Source organism: Schistocerca piceifrons, chromosome 1 (assembly GCF_021461385.2).
Source record: "Schistocerca piceifrons isolate TAMUIC-IGC-003096 chromosome 1, iqSchPice1.1, whole genome shotgun sequence".
Taxonomy (NCBI): Eukaryota; Metazoa; Arthropoda; class Insecta; order Orthoptera; family Acrididae; genus Schistocerca; species Schistocerca piceifrons.
This window is the reverse complement of record NC_060138.1, coordinates 1,199,728,094-1,199,749,192: the sequence shown is the minus strand read 5'-3', so window position 1 is coordinate 1,199,749,192 and position 21,099 is coordinate 1,199,728,094. Positions and strand designations below refer to the sequence as shown.

Here is a 21,099-nt window from a genome sequence, read left to right as displayed (position 1 = left end):
TGAGATTTAGGTTTTTTTATATTATTTACTGTTTTGTAACTTTATGACTGCGTTACTGTTCTTTTCTGGCCTCAACAAGGGGCCTGATTTGACGCACGCCAGCGTGCAGCGAGTATTGGATAGGACTATCTGTGAGAGAGTCGCTGTTTGGACACGTGCCTGGGAAGTTGTCCGCGTCTGGTAGCAGGCCGCGCTGGTCTGACGTGTTCATTGCTTAGAAAGTTCTAGTATTGTTTGTATTACGCGTGCAGCTGTCAACATGTTTGTGGACGTGGTCCTTAAAGAATAACTGTCACGATGGATGTTTTACGAAAGTGAGGCTGAACTGATAAAGTAAACGTAGTCTTTTATCCGTATTTGACGACTTCTTTGTTAACCTGCTAGCGTTAAAGATCTTTCCAGAAACTGGCAAAACAGAATCCTGCCATTATTTAAAGTTTGTGAGGTCGCTCACTATGCATCCCGCACGTCAGGAGGAGAATCAGAGTTTTACCCAGTGAGAGGATAAAAGAGGAGGACCTTACAATCCGTACACAGTAATATAAATAAGATAGTGTTCTTTATTGGTTACTTGTTTGTTGTACCGCAACACGTTCTGATGGTCCACACCACTAGCCTCTTACTTAGTTTACATACTTAGTACTAATGCAGAGCACGGGCGCCTTTTCACAGGAGCAGGCCAACTGAAGGTGATAAAGTACATGGTACTCTTGCATAAATTATGAGCGAGCAACTTGTACTTACAGGTAGTAGAACCCAATATGTGCTTCATATTGCTATTTGTTACAATTTTTCTTTACTTTATACAAACATGTTATACATGAAATTAAAAGCAAACGCGTCAATATTAAGAGTGCAGGAGGAATCCCACTATTAAACGCGGAGGAGAGAACGCATAGGTGGAAGAAGCACTTGTCTGATGACGAGATTGTGGAGTTTAATAGAGGTTTAAAAAGTACTTGCGTTAAAATAAACCAAAATTAATTTCTAGTGAATATTCAAGTTGGAATGTAGAATCTATGAGACTGGAGCCATACCATCGCAGTTGCGGAAAAATATCACCACACACTTCCAAGATAACAAGGACAGATAAGTGGAGAATTATCGCACAGCCATCTCATGCATTGAAGTTGCTGAGGAGAACAATATACAGAAGAATGGAAAGGAAATTGAGGATGTGTTAGATGCCGAACAGTTTAGCTTTAGGAAAAGTAAAGCCACCAGAGAGGCAGCCCTGACGTTGCGCTTGTTATTTGAGCCAAGACTTACGAAATATCAAGAAACCTTTTCAGGATTTGTCGGAATAGAAGAAACGTTCGACAGTGAAAAATGGTGCAACCTCTTTGAATTTTTCAGGCCGATATGTATGAGCTATAGGAAGGAGCGTGATATTCAATACGTATGAGACTAAAGAGGGGAAAATGGAAGACCAAAAACGAAGTACTCGAATTAAAAAGAATGTAAGAAAGAAGTATAGGTCTTTTGTCCCTACTTTCGAGTCTAAATACGAAGAAGCAATGACGAAAATAAATATTCAGGAACGGAATTAAAATTCAGGGTGGAAGGATATCAATGATAAGTTTCGCTAGTGACACTGCTATGGCCAGTGAAAATGAGGAAGAATTACAGGATATGTTGAACAGAATGGCCCCTCAATGAACATACACTGTGGCAAGAGAATGAATCGAAGGAAGAGCAGAAAGAGTAGCAGAAACGAAATCAGGAACAAACTTAACATAAAAACTGGGAACTACATAGTAGACGAACTGAACGACTTCTGCTAGCTTGGAAGCAAGGAGGACATTAAGAGGCAAACTAACGCAGACAAATATGCCATTCTTGGTGAAAAGAAGTCAACTAATATCAATCAACGGTCTTAATTTGAATTTTTTGTTGTAAGGTCTTATGGGACCACACTGCTGAGGTCATCGGTCCATAAGCTTACACACTACTTAATCTAACTTAAACTAACTTACGCTAAGAACAACACCTACACCCACGCCCGAGGGAGGACTCGAACCTCCGACATGGGGAGCCGCGCTCTCAATTTGAGAAAACATTTCTGAGAAATTACATTTGGAGGAAAGCATTGTATAAAAGTGAATCATAGGTTGTAGGAAAACTGGAAAAGAGGAAAATCGATGCGTTTGAGATGTGGTGCTACAGAAGAATGTTGAAAATCAGGTGGACTGACAAGATAAGGAATGAGATAGTTCTCTGCGGAATCGGTGAGGAAAGAAATCTAGTGTGGGCCATAAGTCACTTGCCACTAGCAATCCTTAAGCTTAATTCTGCCAAGAATAGTAGCAGCAAGTTGTGAACTTAACTAGTGTTTAGTACCCATAAGTCAGTTAACACTAGCAGATTGAGGTTTTTGCTGTTTATTGTTATGTGAGAAACAATGAATAGAAAGTAAACTACAAGAAAGCGAGTATCTGTTTTGAAAACACGGTCATAATTACAGTGACGTTTGTGATTTGTCTGTGGAATGTTTTCCAAACATCCAAGCTCAATCTCTATAAGGGAATCGCAAATTAAATTTAAGATCTAATGAGACCGGATCGGAAGCGCAGCTTCCTCGTTCAAGTACTCCAAAGTCTCTGCCTAAAGAAGAGGATCTTTATGTTGGCGCGTAACGTTCTAAATCTCAAAGAAATGCGCCCAAGGAATATGGATTTTCAAGAACCTGAAATTGTGACTGTATATGTCTACTTTATTTCGAATCCTATATGAAGATGATCTGGAGAGGTGTATGGAATTCTGTGAGTTGTACGCAATCTGACAAGACGCCAACACCAACTCTTACTACAGAGTTCTTTGGAGCGACTAAGCGGCTTTTAAGGTGAATGGCAGAGTGAACAGGTTTCTACGAAACCTCATATGGCGATGAAGACAAGAGTTAAATTCTCGCGGCGTAAGTGTGTGGGCAGAGATTTTCAGCGGTGGAATAGTCTAGCCTAATTTTTTTTCAGCGGTAGTGCTAGATCTGTAAATTACCTAGATATTCTTCAAGAAGTTTATTTAGAACAACAAAATGTTCACTTTCTGAAAATATGCAGCCAGCTAAGTAAAAGCAGATAAAGCAACAACAAGGAGCTCTCCCGCATTATAGAGTTGTTGTTAGAGACTTTCCAAATGAAAACTTCGGTGAATGTATTGGCAGATGGTGTACTACTGATTGGCCTTCACCATCCCCAGAAATCACACGCGTGGATTTATCAGCCTAGAGTACACAAAAATGATCTTTTTTCTGTAAATATTGGTGATTTTGACATTTAAAAGTAAACAAACCAATATGAGTTTAAAAACCTACAGCCCAGAAACATTTGAGACGAAATTAAAATTTGTGAGTGAGTGTTGAAAAGATGCAATGTTTGCTTAGAAAGAATGGAAACCACTATGAGCATCTTTTGTAGGTACATTGAACACTACATGTTTCTGTGTTGATAATAAATTTGTATTTTCATTTGTTTAGTATTGTTGCACCAACGTATTTTTGAAGCTGACTTATGGCACATCCTTTATATGAAAAACATTGACAAGAAGGAGACCCTGGACAATGGGACATCAGGGCATAACGTCCATTGTACTAGAGGGAGATGTACAGGATAAAAAGCAGTAAGGAAAAAATGAGATTGAAATACATCCAACAAATAACGCAGGAGGTAGGGTGTAAGTGCTACTCTGAGATGAAGACGTTAGTACGGTAGAGGTATCGTGGCAGGCTGTATTAAATCATTTCAGAAGACCGATGACATAAAAAGAATTGGCCAAGTGCAAGTAAGACTCGCGCAGTAATGGTTGGGTACAATCGTAATTACGTACATACATAGTTCATCCGTCCTGGGAGACGAGAATCTCAATGATTTTTGCCTGTTATCGATATCGATAATGGGGAACCAATGGCCCCTGGAATTCCAAGACTGTATCAAAACTTCTACAATAGTTCCACAGACTAGCCCGGACACAAAGAAAAAAAAAAACGCGTTCAGGGGACTTTGAATTGTACATGCAGAGAGAGAAGATTTAATGAAACATGTTTTATTTACTCGCTAAAATATGACTACAATTTTCATTTTATATGTGTATGCAGCAATGTTCGTCTGTTATGCTTTTGACGGTTGATGAATGTAATGCATGTTACAATGCAAAAGATATTTTCTATGGGATGTAGTTACAATTTAACAAGTTTCAGATTTTTTTTGGCTTTACTTGTATTGTGAAACCTTTCTTCCTATCGAATTTAATGATTCTAGGTCGATGGGAATTGTCCTACAGATTTTGATGTGTGAGTTTTCGAGTATCAAAATATGTGACAAAAATGTCCGTATCTTTTGACTGCACTGGCGTAGAAGCTTACAGTTTTTACGCCTCCAAGGGACCATAAACTTTAATATGTGACACAAATTTAAACTTTATACGTCGGCTTGTTGCAAAAAAAAAGGGTTCTAAAAGACGCATAGACAGATGGATGGATAAAATATGGCAAAAAATATTTTTTTCGTGTTACATTATTAAAAATTAACGATTTTCGGACTTTTTCCTTTACTTGGATTGTGAAAGCTTACTTCTTGGCAAATTTAATGATTCTTCGTCAACGGGAAGCACCCTACAGGTTTCGACGAGCGAGTTTTCGAGTGTCAACATATGTGACATAAATGGGGGTATCTTTTGACTGCATTGACGTAGACGCTTAAAATTTTTACGCTGCCAAGAGTTGGTTGGTTGTTTTGGGGAAGGGGACCAGACAGCGAGGTCATCGGTCTCATCGGATTAGGGAAGGACTGGGAAGGAAGTTGGCCGTGCCCTTTCAAAGGAACCATCTCGGCGTTTGCCTGGAGCGATTTAAGGAAATCACGGAAAACCTAAATCAGGATGGCCGGATGCGGGATTGAACCGTCGTCCTCCCGAATGCGAGTCCAGTGTCTAACCACTGCGCTGCCAAGAGACTGTAGACCTTAATATGTGACCTAAACTTGAACTTCATACGTTGAAAGGTGGCTACACTGAGCCACAGCGCCAGAGATTGCGCCAAAGAGTATTATTCAGCCGCCTCCACTGGCAGTTGTCGTCGAGAACTCGTAGTAGTCAGTGTTTGTTGACATGTGCTAGTGAAAAGTGCTTGTCGAGGACTCGTAGTAGGCAGTGCTTGCTGAGATGTCGTAGTGAAAAGTTCTTGTCGAGAACTCGTAGTAGGGAGTCGGTGTGGAGATGTTTTAGTAGTGAGTGCTTGTTCCATGTTTTATGCAGTTGTTTGATGGGCTATACAGCAGATGTTGTTCTAATGGAGATATTGTAATGATTAGAGTGCTTTTCATCAATATATATGAAGGTAACAAAACTCGCTTTATTTCTCATTATTTCAATGTCTTGAATAATGCGTCATTACAGGTTCAGTCAACAAAGCATCTGGCTTGTGTTCTTGTATTAGAGTGTAATTCTGGTTTTCTTGCGCAATTATAATATTTCTATTTTTTAATTACTTCAGTATAAATGATATTTAAAATTTCTTGTCTTATTGAAGAAGAGCCGTGCCAGATGTGTACGTTGAATCACACTCCCACACACAGAACAATTACACTTGTGTTTTGGTTTCGTACGTTTTATAGTTGCTGGGGACTTAATTAATTAATTGTGTAACGGAAATTTTCTTTCATTCTTTGTTGTTGTTCTATGCAGTCAGATTGTGTACAAAAACTAGTCAGGGCCTACCGTTTACGACACTTCGTAACCGGACAGTTAGCCACTAAAAATTAAAAGTACTTGCATTTCATATCCGTAATAATTAAGCCCTCACACGAAATGTTTCCTTCAAACACGATTAACGAACAATTGAAATAATTGCACTAAATTGTCAAACCCGTAGACAAGACAACAAAAATTAAATTTTGAAAAATACCATTAGAAGAATGCCAATTACCAAATATACACATGCAATATAGACTACAATTACTAAACTACAAATTACTACAACAATACTACTGTCTACTATTTTTACAATCAGAAGAATTCCAAGGGACGATCTGAAGCAGCGGTCGCCACGTGCATGGGGGCTTAATTATATATAAGAATGCAAATAATTTTAATTTTTTGATTTAGTAGCTGTCTGTCCGATTACGAAGTGTCGTAAACGGTAGGCCCTGACTAGTTTTTGTACTCAATCTGACTGCATAGAACAACAACAAAGAATGAAAGAAAATTTCCGTTACACAATTAATTAATTAAGTCCCCAGCAACTATAAAACGTACGAAACCAAAACACAAGTGTAATTGTTCTGTGTGTGGGAGTGTGATTCAACGTACACATCTGGCACGGCTCTTCTTCAATAAGACAAGAAATTTTAAATATCATTTATACTGAAGTAATTAAAAAATAGAAATATTATAATTGCGCAAGAAAACCAGAATTACACTCTAATACAAGAACACAAGCCAGATGCTTTGTTGACTGAACCTGTAATGACGCATTATTCAAGACATTGAAATAATGAGAAATAAAGCGAGTTTTGTTACCTTCATATATATTGATGAAAAGCACTCTAATCATTACAATATCTCCATTAGAACAACATCTGCTATATAGCCCATCAAACAACTGCATAAAACATGGAACAAGCACTCACTACTACAACATCTCCACACCGACTCCCCACTACGAGTTCTCGACAAGAACGTTTCACTACGACATCTCAGCAAGCACTGCCTACTACGAGTCCTCGACAAGCACTTTTCACTAGCACATGTCAACAAACACTGACTACTACGAGTTCTCGACGACAACTGCCAGTGGAGGCGGCTGAATAATACTCTTTGGCGCAATCTCTGGCGCTGTGGCTCAGTGTAGCCACCTTTCAACGTCTACTTGTTCCTGAGAAAATGGGTTTTTAACAGTCGAACAAACAGACAGACAGCAAAGCAATCCTCTTAAGTGTTCCGTTTTTTTTTTTTTCACAGACTGAGGAACGACCCCTAAAAAGGTGCACTTCGCTCACTACGATTATTTGCGTCATATCTTATGTATAATATAGACGGCACAAAGTATGAGAAAAGAGACGACTAGATGGTCGTTCAAAACTAAACGCCACAACAAAATACAGAAATACGGCGCTTACCTGGTCGAAGTCTAGCGGCCTCTTGGTGAGCGCGTCCTTGCGGTCTGCGGGGGCGGCCGCCCTGCGCATGCGCCGCACCCTGGTACTGAGGCTGTCCCACTCCAGGTCTGCGGGCTCGGCGCCGCCCTCGCGGGAGCCCTCCGCCTCCTCGGACACGTACCGCATCTCCTCGCCGATCTGCAAACACGTCAGACGTTAGTCCCAGCCGACAATTGCTCAACTCTCTACGTTTATTACATCTGAGGACATGTCAGTATTAAAAGTTTAGATTTATGACCGTTACCTCAAGAATGTCATGCTGTTTGATTTCGTCCTCATTAGACCCATCCATTTTCTGTCGTTACTAAAAATTCAACTGGATTAGATTAGATGCATGTGCATAGACCCGTGATGAATATACACTACTGGGTATTAAACTTGCTACAACAAGAAGAAATGCAGATGATAAACGGGTATTCATTGGACAAATATACTAGAACTGCACTTTAGTACATTTTCACGCAGTTTGGTTGCATAGATCCTGAGAAATCAGTACCCACAACAACCACCTCTGGCCTTAATAACGGCCTTGATACGCCTGGGCATTGAGTCGAACAGAGCTTGGATGGCGTGACAGGTACAGCTGCCCATTCAGCTTCAACACGATACCACAGTTCATAAAGAGTAGTAACTGGGGTATTGTGACGAGCCAGTTGCTCGGCCACCATTGACCAGACGTTTTCAATTGGCGGGAGAACTGGAGAATGTGCTGGCCAGGGCAGCAGTCGAACATTTTCTGTATCCAGAAAGGCCCGTACAGGACCTGCAACATGCGGTCGTGCATTATCCTGCTGAAATGTAGGGTTTCGCAGGGATCGAATGAAGGATAGAGCCACGGGTCGTAACTCATCTGAAATGTAACGTCCACTGTTCAAAGTGCCGTCAATGCGAACGAGAGGTGACCGAGATGTGTAACCAATGGCACCCCATACCATCACGCCGGATGATACGCCAGTATGCCGATGATGAATACACGTTTCCAGTGTGCGTTCACCGCGATGTCGTCAAACACGGATGCGACCATCATGATGCTGTAAACAGAACCTGGATACATCCGAAAAAATGACGTTTTGCCATTCGTGCACCCAGGTTCGTCGTTGAGTACACCATCGTAGGCGCTCGTCTGTGATGCAGCGTCAAGGGTAACCGCAGCCATGGTCTTTTTGCTGATAGTCCGTGCTGCTCCAAACGACGTCGAACTGTTCGTGCAGATGGTTGTTGCCTTGTAAACGTCCTTATCTGTTGACTCAGGGATCGAGACGTGGTTACACGATCCGTTACAGCCATGCGGATAATATGCCCGTCATCTCGACTGCTAGTGATACAAGGCCGTTGGGATCCAGCACGGCGTTCCGTATTACCCTCCTGAACCCACCGATTCCATATGCTGCTAACAGTCATTGGATCTCGACCAAAGCGAGCAGCAAAGTCGCGATACTGTAACGCCGGAAATGCATATCCTCCTATTTTCATCTATTGTACTATTATTTTTTTCCTTGTTTTGTTACCTCAAGATATGACATTTCTGTCTCTTTATATATTGTAATTGTTTTACTGTTTGTATATATATATTTATGCACTCATGTCGATGTATAATTGGTTTGTTTCGTAAATATTATTTGTATTTTTACGCTGGGTCTTGCCTAGGGAAAACTGCTATCGAACGATTACATCGATAGGTCGTGTAAAGAATCAAAGTTTGTAGGATCTTTGGTAGTGTGAACTCTGCCGCGTGGAGCGCGGGCAGAGCAGTGAGAGTCTGGCGGGAGTAGCGAGTGGAGCAGGTGTTGTGTGACGCTCCCGCGAGTTGCCGCGCTTTCGGGGTTTGGCAGCATGTAATTGCGCTCGACTCGCGATGATAGTTTCTGATATGGTGTCGCGGACAGGAAGCATTAGCTGGCGCACATCAAGAGCCCGTTTCGCCTGGTGACCGTGTCGAGAGGAAGGCGCGCCAACATCCAGCTTCTGCAACAGCGACGGCCGACAATGAGTGACTGTCGCCACCTCCTCGATCGACGGCTTCAAACCTTCAATCAACCAACAAGGAAGACTAAAAGCACGTAAAGTTTCAGAACTGTATGGCAGACCTCAGCTTTTCAAATTGTTCCATTTGCCTCGCAAAATTACAGCAACTTAGCATGAACCTTTGTTGCTCATTGTCCCAATTGCATTGCCAAGCAGGGTCCCTTCCTTTTCCGAAATGAACCCGAGTGTCATTGAAATTCAAACGCCAGCATTAAAGTAATATTCTATTTCGCTGCTTTAATTTCAAAGTTCAGTTAAAGTCTCAGAGCTGGCTACAATATTCAGATTACACAAGCACGAATTAAGAGTGCGAGCTTTGTTACCGTATTTTAGCTTACCTGTGACTGCAGCTCAGCTTGGTACGTACTAAATTTTACTATTGTTAATAGTTCAGAATCATTTAATTCAAGTTCAAAGTAAAATCTCTTGTTTCTAAATTGCGTAGAGTCAAGTTGCTTTTGAAATGATTGTTGAGGTAGTCCAAGACTAACCGTATTTTACTGGATTTCGATGTGCTTCAGAAAGAAAGCTCACTATTAACTTCAGTCACTAAATTAATTTTCGATTTTCCAGTTTAATTAATTCTTTTGCTAAATTAAGTCAGAGTGTAGCGAAATTTATTACTTCTGACAAACTTTCAGTTTTCACACTACACGTGTCAACCTTCAGTTGCCACGCTTCTAGTGCTAATTATATGTGTAATAACCTTTCTTTTTCAGTTACTATAGTAATTGTCCTTAGGACTGGCGACCGTGATTTCCCCCAAATCTCAAATATCTAATTACCGCTAGTTAATTGTTAACGTAACGGCCGCACATTTACTTTCTTTATTGACTTTACCCCTTTTCGAAATTAATTTCCACCAGTTTCATTTGCATTTTTCCTTTCATTTAGATGTAACCCTTTCCTCCCTCTTTACCGATAGATTAACTTCGGTGACGATTGCTTTTCCCAAATTTCCATTAGGTACACGCGGTTTAATTTTTCACTGTCATTAAGGTCGATAAGTGAGGGGGGAGGTTACACGTGGCGACCGTGACAGGACAATCTTCAAATTTGAGGTTGTTCTGGACACGAATTTTGCTTTGTGCAAATCTCGTAACAAAGTACTGGTTACGAAATGGTCGATACGTCAGCGAGAATATTCGTGTGCGGAATCCTAATTAGAGTTGAGATTTTGCACTTAAATTGAAAATTATTAAAATGAGTGAAGGCAACAATTACCAAAATTTGGTAGACTTGGATACGGAACAATCGGTCGAACAGTGGGAAACGCGCACAGCGGTACCCATTGTTCCGGGGCAGGCGGCTAGCATGAAAGATGCGACCGCCGAAACGCAACAAAGAGCAGAAATGGAATTCCAGACTTTAGAAAATGTTTCGGAATCGGAAGTGAAAATCAAATCTGAATCCCTTGATGACGAATACGGGGGGACAATGAAAGAGGAAGCCGCTACGGAAGTAAAACCGGTGGTTTCCGGGAATTTAACTGATTTATTGAATGTTTTGATTAACGAAATCAAGAGTCAATCGGCAGAAATTAAAGATCAGGCTGCCAAGCAAGAAGCTCAGGCTGCCGAGCAAGCAGCTCAGGCTGCCAAGCAAGTAGCTCAGTCTGAAAAAATTGAACGAATGCTGGACAATCAGAACAAAGCTATTAATGTTGTTAACTACAATGTTGAAGTTGTTAACACAAAAGTTGATAAAATCAAAGACGATATTGTCGTGATTAATACCGAAATCGGTAACCTTAAACAGGAAATGATAGGCGTTCAGGCGGAAATTGCGAGCATAAATACTCGTTTTGATTCCGAAATTAGCAGAATCGAGAAAAGTGTAGGAGACGCAGTTGCTCCGATCATCGAGAATAAGGTGACGGAACAAATTCAATTAGTGAGAAAAGAGGATCAACAGAAGGTGGAAACTTTAAAGGCTTTAGTATCCGAAGTAGATACCAAAGTGACGAAGAAGGCTAACAACTGCGAAGAGAAAAAGAGGGAAGTGGAAACGCTTGCGACAACCACTTGCCAAGTGATTACGAGGGTGTCGGAATTAGAAAGGAAACTTGACGAAAAACAGAGCTATGTGCCAATCTGTGCACATAGTTCGGAGTTGTTGACGAAAGAGGAGCGGTTCGACCCCTTGAAAAAAGGCGGTATACACCCGACGGATTTCATTAAAAATTGTGAAAGAGTTTTACCCAAATCATGGAGTAATGAGAGAAAAATTAATGCGGTTATTGATGTGTTGGCTGGTGATGCCAAGCGTTGGGGCTTAAACCTCAACATTACGAACCTGACTTTTGACGAATTTAAAAATTTGTTTCTGGCTGAATACTGGTCAGAGCAAAAACAGCAAAGTGTCTGGCGCGAATTTGTCGTATCGAGACCTTTCGATGCGAATTCGCGCGGTTCGATGAAGGAGTTTTGTGAGGGCTGGATCCGCAAGTTGGAATATTTGCGTGACCGCCGCTCGGAATCCGAAATAGTCTGGGAACTCTACAAGAAGCTTCCAGATGATACAAAACGATACGTAGGAAGCAATTACAGGACAATCAATGATTTCCTGGAAAGAGTGGAGGACGAGGACAATTGGCGCAATAATCGCGACAGTGGCAGAGGCCGTGGTAACAACAACGGGTACCACAGCAACCACAACAACGATAACCACGGGAATAATGCATACCGCAACCATGGCAGCAATAACAATAATGGTTCGGACCGTAATAACAATCGGTACAATGCAAATAATAACAGGAATGACGGAAACCAGTATCATACTAACGTGATACGGGCTTCACAGAATAGTAATAACGCCAGAGGGTGTGATCAGCCGCCTCAGCAGCATCCGGGGAGCGTATCTGCTGGGACGAGACAGGGAAACCATTAGCCGCGCCGGTGAGGGGCCGACCGGGCGTGGAGAAATTTTGGCGGCCCAATAGCAGGAGAAAACCCAGGTGTCGTCGGTATGAAAATTCCGTGTGGAATAATCAACGGCGGGAGAGTGTGCCAGTGTTAAGAGAAAGGAGTGCGCCCACAAGTAGTAGATCAGCTGTATACACGGCAGTAGAAGGTACATTCACTGTCAGTGAGAACAATTTAAGTAGTGTTCCGGAAATCGATTATAAGGTGCCAGCTGTAATACCCACAGCGGAACTGGAGATTGAGTTTAAGAATGATTCGCAATTGTTGAGAGAAGATCAGATGTCGGATAAAACGTCCGTCATCGAGCGAGGGGATGCAGAGAGGGATGAGGTCTGGTTAAGGCAGTTCGGTCGCTTATACGACGAACTAAGAGATTATAGGGGTCTGTATGGGAGAAGTGTTTATGGGGAGCGCGTGCAGTATTTGCCGCGTCTCGTCCCACAGGAAGATAGTATTTGTGAAGTGATTGAAAGTTCTGGCCCTAACCGGCAGACTTTACCAGAAATAGTTGATGTTAATGGGGAGCACGAGCAAGATTCGTCGTGTTTCGTCCCGCAGGAGTTAGATGTTGAAGGAGTAACGGAAAGATCTGGCCCTAACCGGCAGACTTTACCGAAAGTTATAGTGGTAGAAGTAGCCGACCCATCCGACGCAAACCTCCAGTTTAAACATTGCGAGAGTATTAAGGGGAAAGATTACGAAAATTTTAGTGATAGCCGGACACAATTGGTAGAAAAGCACATAGATTTCAGCGTGTATGAGGTTAGAGCTGACGTTATGCGGTCAGACGGTAGCAGTGTGGGTTGCGCAGATCCAGAGGAAGTAATTTCAGATGCGACTGGGCACATTCCTCCAGGTAGATTGGCAGATGAGATCAATCTGATTAAAGAGGAATCAACGAAGGTGACAATTAGTGAATTGATAGCAAAGCAACACTCACTAGTTGACGAGTTACAGGAAAAGGTTTCGGTATTGGAGGCGAAGCTAGAGACTAAGCCTCAGGACAAACGTGTTGAAATTAAAACTGTATGTGAACAGAGGCTGAAAAAGCCGCCAGATAAACCGGATTTAGGATCAAAGCCGGATGGTTTTTTCTGGAATGACCTGGATATAGACGAGGATTTACTGTGGGAAAATAAAGAAACCGTCGAGGACAAGTGTAGACAGATAGTAGTGTCTGTTAATATGCACGACCTACAACTAAACGTGTTGATTGACACCGGTGCAGAATTGAGTGCTGTATCTGGGAAAATATTTGAGTTACTGAAAGACAGACCTGGTATCGTAGTTATGCCAGTAACAGGAGTGAAAATTATCGGTGCTACTGGGAAGGCCAGTAAACCGGTCACAAAACAGATTTTTGTCAACTTCGAGATATGTGGGGCACGATTTGAACAAGAGTTTGTCGTCGTGCCAGACTTAACTACGGAAGTAATTATCGGGTTAGATTGGCTATTAAAGTACCGTGCAGTGATTAACTGCGAAAGCAAAACGTTGACATGTACGTCCCAAGATAAAACAATAGTAGTTAGTTTTGACGAGGCAGGAGACGGTGTGCATAGGCAATACCAGCCTATACACATTGTTAACTGGCCGAATGGTATTGACGTAGGTATGAATTTGAACTACTGTAATGTGAGGAATCTCGGCATTGACAATAGTGTAGAAAGTGAATTGGAAGAGATAATCAAATTCCCTCCACGGATTAACATTAGTATTGGTGTGAAAAAAGATCGTTTGCGAGAAGTAATGAAGCTAGAAGCCGATGCTCGCATACGTCGTCATGACGCTAAAGCGCGTTTTGCTAAGTTTGCGATCGGAGATTTAGTACTTGTAAAAGCTCATGAGAAATCGAGCGAGATAGACCATGAAAACTCTAAATTTAAGTTTTTTTATAATGGACCATATAAAGTCATTGGTATGCCTCACACAAATGCTTACGGAATATTATAGACTTGAAATTGTACCAACCTAGGATCGATTAATACCACACAATGGGTAATTTATACAGTATGTAAAATAGAGTGTAAGATTTAACGATTTGCTAGATTGCCATGCTTTTGACTGACCAAGGTCATTAAAGAAGTTGTAATTAATAAGTAATTAATTTTGATTAATCAATTTAATTTTAATCAATTTAATCATGATCTAATCAACTGAAAAATCCAAGCTGCTAGTTTAAGTTTTCAGCTGAGTCACAGTAGATTAAGCAACGTAAATATGATTTTGTAACTAGCTGTAAGATTCCATAAATATGTGATTTACTAGTCATTGCCGATGTACTTAGACGCTGTTTTAAGTTTCAGGCTAGTACATGCGTGTGATGATGGACAGTGTTGAGTTATCCACTGTGATAGTGTTTATGGACTCCTTGAGATTACTCGGGAGTGAGTTTTTCCGAAAGAATTCAGTGAAACGGACGTTCTGGAAATGCCGTTACACAGGCGAGTGAGATCAAGCGTGCCGCACAGGCGGGCGCAACAATACTGGCGAGGCGGTGCCGCTGCCGGCTCTTGTGCCGCTGTCGGCATTCTTTGTACTTGCGAGTACGGAAGGCGGAATTGTTTTTCTTCCTGGACAGCTGAAAGAATTCTACTGTCAATATTTATGTTTTTTTCGATCTGATGTGTGTTATTTTCTTGTTTAGCGTTTAATGGACTCCCATGACGAGAATATTAATTATGAAATGGTTATATAAAATGTGTATTCTATTTAATTATTTATTTGCGTATTTTGATCCACCTGTTTTTATGACCATGCAATCTGATTAATTTGGTAAATAGTATTCCATTTCTTGATACTGTTAGGAATTTAGATTTTTAGAATAGCTAAACCATTTTCTATGTTTTCTATGAATTTTGATATGTTGTCAACCTGTTTTATTTTGTGCAAGATGACAGAGTGGAATACGATTAGGAGTGTCTCCACTCAATTATTATGGTCTAAAAATTGATTTATGGTTAATTAGACGAATGCTAAATTTTGTTGATGTTTTGAGCATATGCATTTCCGCTGGTTTTTTTTTTTTTTTGGGACATTTTCTGAGTCTGTTTACGTTACACGAACATCCTCAGACAATGTGGGGCACGTGTAACGCCGGAAATGCATATCCTCCTATTTTCATCTATTGTACTATTATTTTTTTCCTTGTTTTGTTACCTCAAGATATGACATTTCTGTCTCTTTATATATTGTAATTGTTTTACTGTTTGTATATATATATTTATGCACTCATGTCGATGTATAATTGGTTTGTTTCGTAAATATTATTTGTATTTTTACGCTGGGTCTTGCCTAGGGAAAACTGCTATCGAACGATTACATCGATAGGTCGTGTAAAGAATCAAAGTTTGTAGGATCTTTGGTAGTGTGAACTCTGCCGCGTGGAGCGCGGGCAGAGCAGTGAGAGTCTGGCGGGAGTAGCGAGTGGAGCAGGTGTTGTGTGACGCTCCCGCGAGTTGCCGCGCTTTCGGGGTTTGGCAGCATGTAATTGCGCTCGACTCGCGATGATAGTTTCTGATATGGTGTCGCGGACAGGAAGCATTAGCTGGCGCACATCAAGAGCCCGTTTCGCCTGGTGACCGTGTCGAGAGGAAGGCGCGCCAACATCCAGCTTCTGCAACAGCGACGGCCGACAATGAGTGACTGTCGCCACCTCCTCGATCGACGGCTTCAAACCTTCAATCAACCAACAAGGAAGACTAAAAGCACGTAAAGTTTCAGAACTGTATGGCAGACCTCAGCTTTTCAAATTGTTCCATTTGCCTCGCAAAATTACAGCAACTTAGCATGAACCTTTGTTGCTCATTGTCCCAATTGCATTGCCAAGCAGGGTCCCTTCCTTTTCCGAAATGAACCCGAGTGTCATTGAAATTCAAACGCCAGCATTAAAGTAATATTCTATTTCGCTGCTTTAATTTCAAAGTTCAGTTAAAGTCTCAGAGCTGGCTACAATATTCAGATTACACAAGCACGAATTAAGAGTGCGAGCTTTGTTACCGTATTTTAGCTTACCTGTGACTGCAGCTCAGCTTGGTACGTACTAAATTTTACTATTGTTAATAGTTCAGAATCATTTAATTCAAGTTCAAAGTAAAATCTCTTGTTTCTAAATTGCGTAGAGTCAAGTTGCTTTTGAAATGATTGTTGAGGTAGTCCAAGACTAACCGTATTTTACTGGATTTCGATGTGCTTCAGAAAGAAAGCTCACTATTAACTTCAGTCACTAAATTAATTTTCGATTTTCCAGTTTAATTAATTCTTTTGCTAAATTAAGTCAGAGTGTAGCGAAATTTATTACTTCTGACAAACTTTCAGTTTTCACACTACACGTGTCAACCTTCAGTTGCCACGCTTCTAGTGCTAATTATATGTGTAATAACCTTTCTTTTTCAGTTACTATAGTAATTGTCCTTAGGACTGGCGACCGTGATTTCCCCCAAATCTCAAATATCTAATTACCGCTAGTTAATTGTTAACGTAACGGCCGCACATTTACTTTCTTTATTGACTTTACCCCTTTTCGAAATTAATTTCCACCAGTTTCATTTGCATTTTTCCTTTCATTTAGATGTAACCCTTTCCTCCCTCTTTACCGATAGATTAACTTCGGTGACGATTGCTTTTCCCAAATTTCCATTAGGTACACGCGGTTTAATTTTTCACTGTCATTAAGGTCGATAAGTGAGGGGGGAGGTTACACGTGGCGACCGTGACAGGACAATCTTCAAATTTGAGGTTGTTCTGGACACGAATTTTGCTTTGTGCAAATCTCGTAACAAAGTACTGGTTACGAAATGGTCGATACGTCAGCGAGAATATTCGTGTGCGGAATCCTAATTAGAGTTGAGATTTTGCACTTAAATTGAAAATTATTAAAATGAGTGAAGGCAACAATTACCAAAATTTGGTAGACTTGGATACGGAACAATCGGTCGAACAGTGGGAAACGCGCACAGCGGTACCCATTGTTCCGGGGCAGGCGGCTAGCATGAAAGATGCGACCGCCGAAACGCAACAAAGAGCAGAAATGGAATTCCAGACTTTAGAAAATGTTTCGGAATCGGAAGTGAAAATCAAATCTGAATCCCTTGATGACGAATACGGGGGGACAATGAAAGAGGAAGCCGCTACGGAAGTAAAACCGGTGGTTTCCGGGAATTTAACTGATTTATTGAATGTTTTGATTAACGAAATCAAGAGTCAATCGGCAGAAATTAAAGATCAGGCTGCCAAGCAAGAAGCTCAGGCTGCCGAGCAAGCAGCTCAGGCTGCCAAGCAAGTAGCTCAGTCTGAAAAAATTGAACGAATGCTGGACAATCAGAACAAAGCTATTAATGTTGTTAACTACAATGTTGAAGTTGTTAACACAAAAGTTGATAAAATCAAAGACGATATTGTCGTGATTAATACCGAAATCGGTAACCTTAAACAGGAAATGATAGGCGTTCAGGCGGAAATTGCGAGCATAAATACTCGTTTTGATTCCGAAATTAGCAGAATCGAGAAAAGTGTAGGAGACGCAGTTGCTCCGATCATCGAGAATAAGGTGACGGAACAAATTCAATTAGTGAGAAAAGAGGATCAACAGAAGGTGGAAACTTTAAAGGCTTTAGTATCCGAAGTAGATACCAAAGTGACGAAGAAGGCTAACAACTGCGAAGAGAAAAAGAGGGAAGTGGAAACGCTTGCGACAACCACTTGCCAAGTGATTACGAGGGTGTCGGAATTAGAAAGGAAACTTGACGAAAAACAGAGCTATGTGCCAATCTGTGCACATAGTTCGGAGTTGTTGACGAAAGAGGAGCGGTTCGACCCCTTGAAAAAAGGCGGTATACACCCGACGGATTTCATTAAAAATTGTGAAAGAGTTTTACCCAAATCATGGAGTAATGAGAGAAAAATTAATGCGGTTATTGATGTGTTGGCTGGTGATGCCAAGCGTTGGGGCTTAAACCTCAACATTACGAACCTGACTTTTGACGAATTTAAAAATTTGTTTCTGGCTGAATACTGGTCAGAGCAAAAACAGCAAAGTGTCTGGCGCGAATTTGTCGTATCGAGACCTTTCGATGCGAATTCGCGCGGTTCGATGAAGGAGTTTTGTGAGGGCTGGATCCGCAAGTTGGAATATTTGCGTGACCGCCGCTCGGAATCCGAAATAGTCTGGGAACTCTACAAGAAGCTTCCAGATGATACAAAACGATACGTAGGAAGCAATTACAGGACAATCAATGATTTCCTGGAAAGAGTGGAGGACGAGGACAATTGGCGCAATAATCGCGACAGTGGCAGAGGCCGTGGTAACAACAACGGGTACCACAGCAACCACAACAACGATAACCACGGGAATAATGCATACCGCAACCATGGCAGCAATAACAATAATGGTTCGGACCGTAATAACAATCGGTACAATGCAAATAATAACAGGAATGACGGAAACCAGTATCATACTAACGTGATACGGGCTTCACAGAATAGTAATAACGCCAGAGGGTGTGATCAGCCGCCTCAGCAGCATCCGGGGAGCGTATCTGCTGGGACGAGACAGGGAAACCATTAGCCGCGCCGGTGAGGGGCCGACCGGGCGTGGAGAAATTTTGGCGGCCCAATAGCAGGAGAAAACCCAGGTGTCGTCGGTATGAAAATTCCGTGTGGAATAATCAACGGCGGGAGAGTGTGCCAGTGTTAAGAGAAAGGAGTGCGCCCACAAGTAGTAGATCAGCTGTATACACGGCAGTAGAAGGTACATTCACTGTCAGTGAGAACAATTTAAGTAGTGTTCCGGAAATCGATTATAAGGTGCCAGCTGTAATACCCACAGCGGAACTGGAGATTGAGTTTAAGAATGATTCGCAATTGTTGAGAGAAGATCAGATGTCGGATAAAACGTCCGTCATCGAGCGAGGGGATGCAGAGAGGGATGAGGTCTGGTTAAGGCAGTTCGGTCGCTTATACGACGAACTAAGAGATTATAGGGGTCTGTATGGGAGAAGTGTTTATGGGGAGCGCGTGCAGTATTTGCCGCGTCTCGTCCCACAGGAAGATAGTATTTGTGAAGTGATTGAAAGTTCTGGCCCTAACCGGCAGACTTTACCAGAAATAGTTGATGTTAATGGGGAGCACGAGCAAGATTCGTCGTGTTTCGTCCCGCAGGAGTTAGATGTTGAAGGAGTAACGGAAAGATCTGGCCCTAACCGGCAGACTTTACCGAAAGTTATAGTGGTAGAAGTAGCCGACCCATCCGACGCAAACCTCCAGTTTAAACATTGCGAGAGTATTAAGGGGAAAGATTACGAAAATTTTAGTGATAGCCGGACACAATTGGTAGAAAAGCACATAGATTTCAGCGTGTATGAGGTTAGAGCTGACGTTATGCGGTCAGACGGTAGCAGTGTGGGTTGCGCAGATCCAGAGGAAGTAATTTCAGATGCGACTGGGCACATTCCTCCAGGTAGATTGGCAGATGAGATCAATCTGATTAAAGAGGAATCAACGAAGGTGACAATTAGTGAATTGATAGCAAAGCAACACTCACTAGTTGACGAGTTACAGGAAAAGGTTTCGGTATTGGAGGCGAAGCTAGAGACTAAGCCTCAGGACAAACGTGTTGAAATTAAAACTGTATGTGAACAGAGGCTGAAAAAGCCGCCAGATAAACCGGATTTAGGATCAAAGCCGGATGGTTTTTTCTGGAATGACCTGGATATAGACGAGGATTTACTGTGGGAAAATAAAGAAACCGTCGAGGACAAGTGTAGACAGATAGTAGTGTCTGTTAATATGCACGACCTACAACTAAACGTGTTGATTGACACCGGTGCAGAATTGAGTGCTGTATCTGGGAAAATATTTGAGTTACTGAAAGACAGACCTGGTATCGTAGTTATGCCAGTAACAGGAGTGAAAATTATCGGTGCTACTGGGAAGGCCAGTAAACCGGTCACAAAACAGATTTTTGTCAACTTCGAGATATGTGGGGCACGATTTGAACAAGAGTTTGTCGTCGTGCCAGACTTAACTACGGAAGTAATTATCGGGTTAGATTGGCTATTAAAGTACCGTGCAGTGATTAACTGCGAAAGCAAAACGTTGACATGTACGTCCCAAGATAAAACAATAGTAGTTAGTTTTGACGAGGCAGGAGACGGTGTGCATAGGCAATACCAGCCTATACACATTGTTAACTGGCCGAATGGTATTGACGTAGGTATGAATTTGAACTACTGTAATGTGAGGAATCTCGGCATTGACAATAGTGTAGAAAGTGAATTGGAAGAGATAATCAAATTCCCTCCACGGATTAACATTAGTATTGGTGTGAAAAAAGATCGTTTGCGAGAAGTAATGAAGCTAGAAGCCGATGCTCGCATACGTCGTCATGACGCTAAAGCGCGTTTTGCTAAGTTTGCGATCGGAGATTTAGTACTTGTAAAAGCTCATGAGAAATCGAGCGAGATAGACCATGAAAACTCTAAATTTAAGTTTTTTTATAATGGACCATATAAAGTCATTGGTATGCCTCACACAAATGCTTACGGAATATTATAGACTTGAAATTGTACCAACCTAGGATCGATTAATACCACACAATGGGTAATTTATACAGTATGTAAAATAGAGTGTAAGATTTAACGATTTGCTAGATTGCCATGCTTTTGACTGACCAAGGTCATTAAAGAAGTTGTAATTAATAAGTAATTAATTTTGATTAATCAATTTAATTTTAATCAATTTAATCATGATCTAATCAACTGAAAAATCCAAGCTGCTAGTTTAAGTTTTCAGCTGAGTCACAGTAGATTAAGCAACGTAAATATGATTTTGTAACTAGCTGTAAGATTCCATAAATATGTGATTTACTAGTCATTGCCGATGTACTTAGACGCTGTTTTAAGTTTCAGGCTAGTACATGCGTGTGATGATGGACAGTGTTGAGTTATCCACTGTGATAGTGTTTATGGACTCCTTGAGATTACTCGGGAGTGAGTTTTTCC

General features: G+C 41.4%; 1 protein-coding gene across 1 annotated transcript in view; it reads right to left on the bottom strand.

Annotated features, from left to right (window-relative positions):
• Positions 1-21,099, bottom strand: part of LOC124779271 (serine/arginine repetitive matrix protein 2) — an 874,478-nt gene that overhangs the window by 132,521 nt on the left and 720,858 nt on the right. The window contains exon 6 of the mRNA XM_047253700.1: positions 7,113-7,289. Coding sequence (XP_047109656.1) covers positions 7,113-7,289 — 177 coding nt within the window. The remainder of the gene's footprint in view (positions 1-7,112; positions 7,290-21,099) is intronic.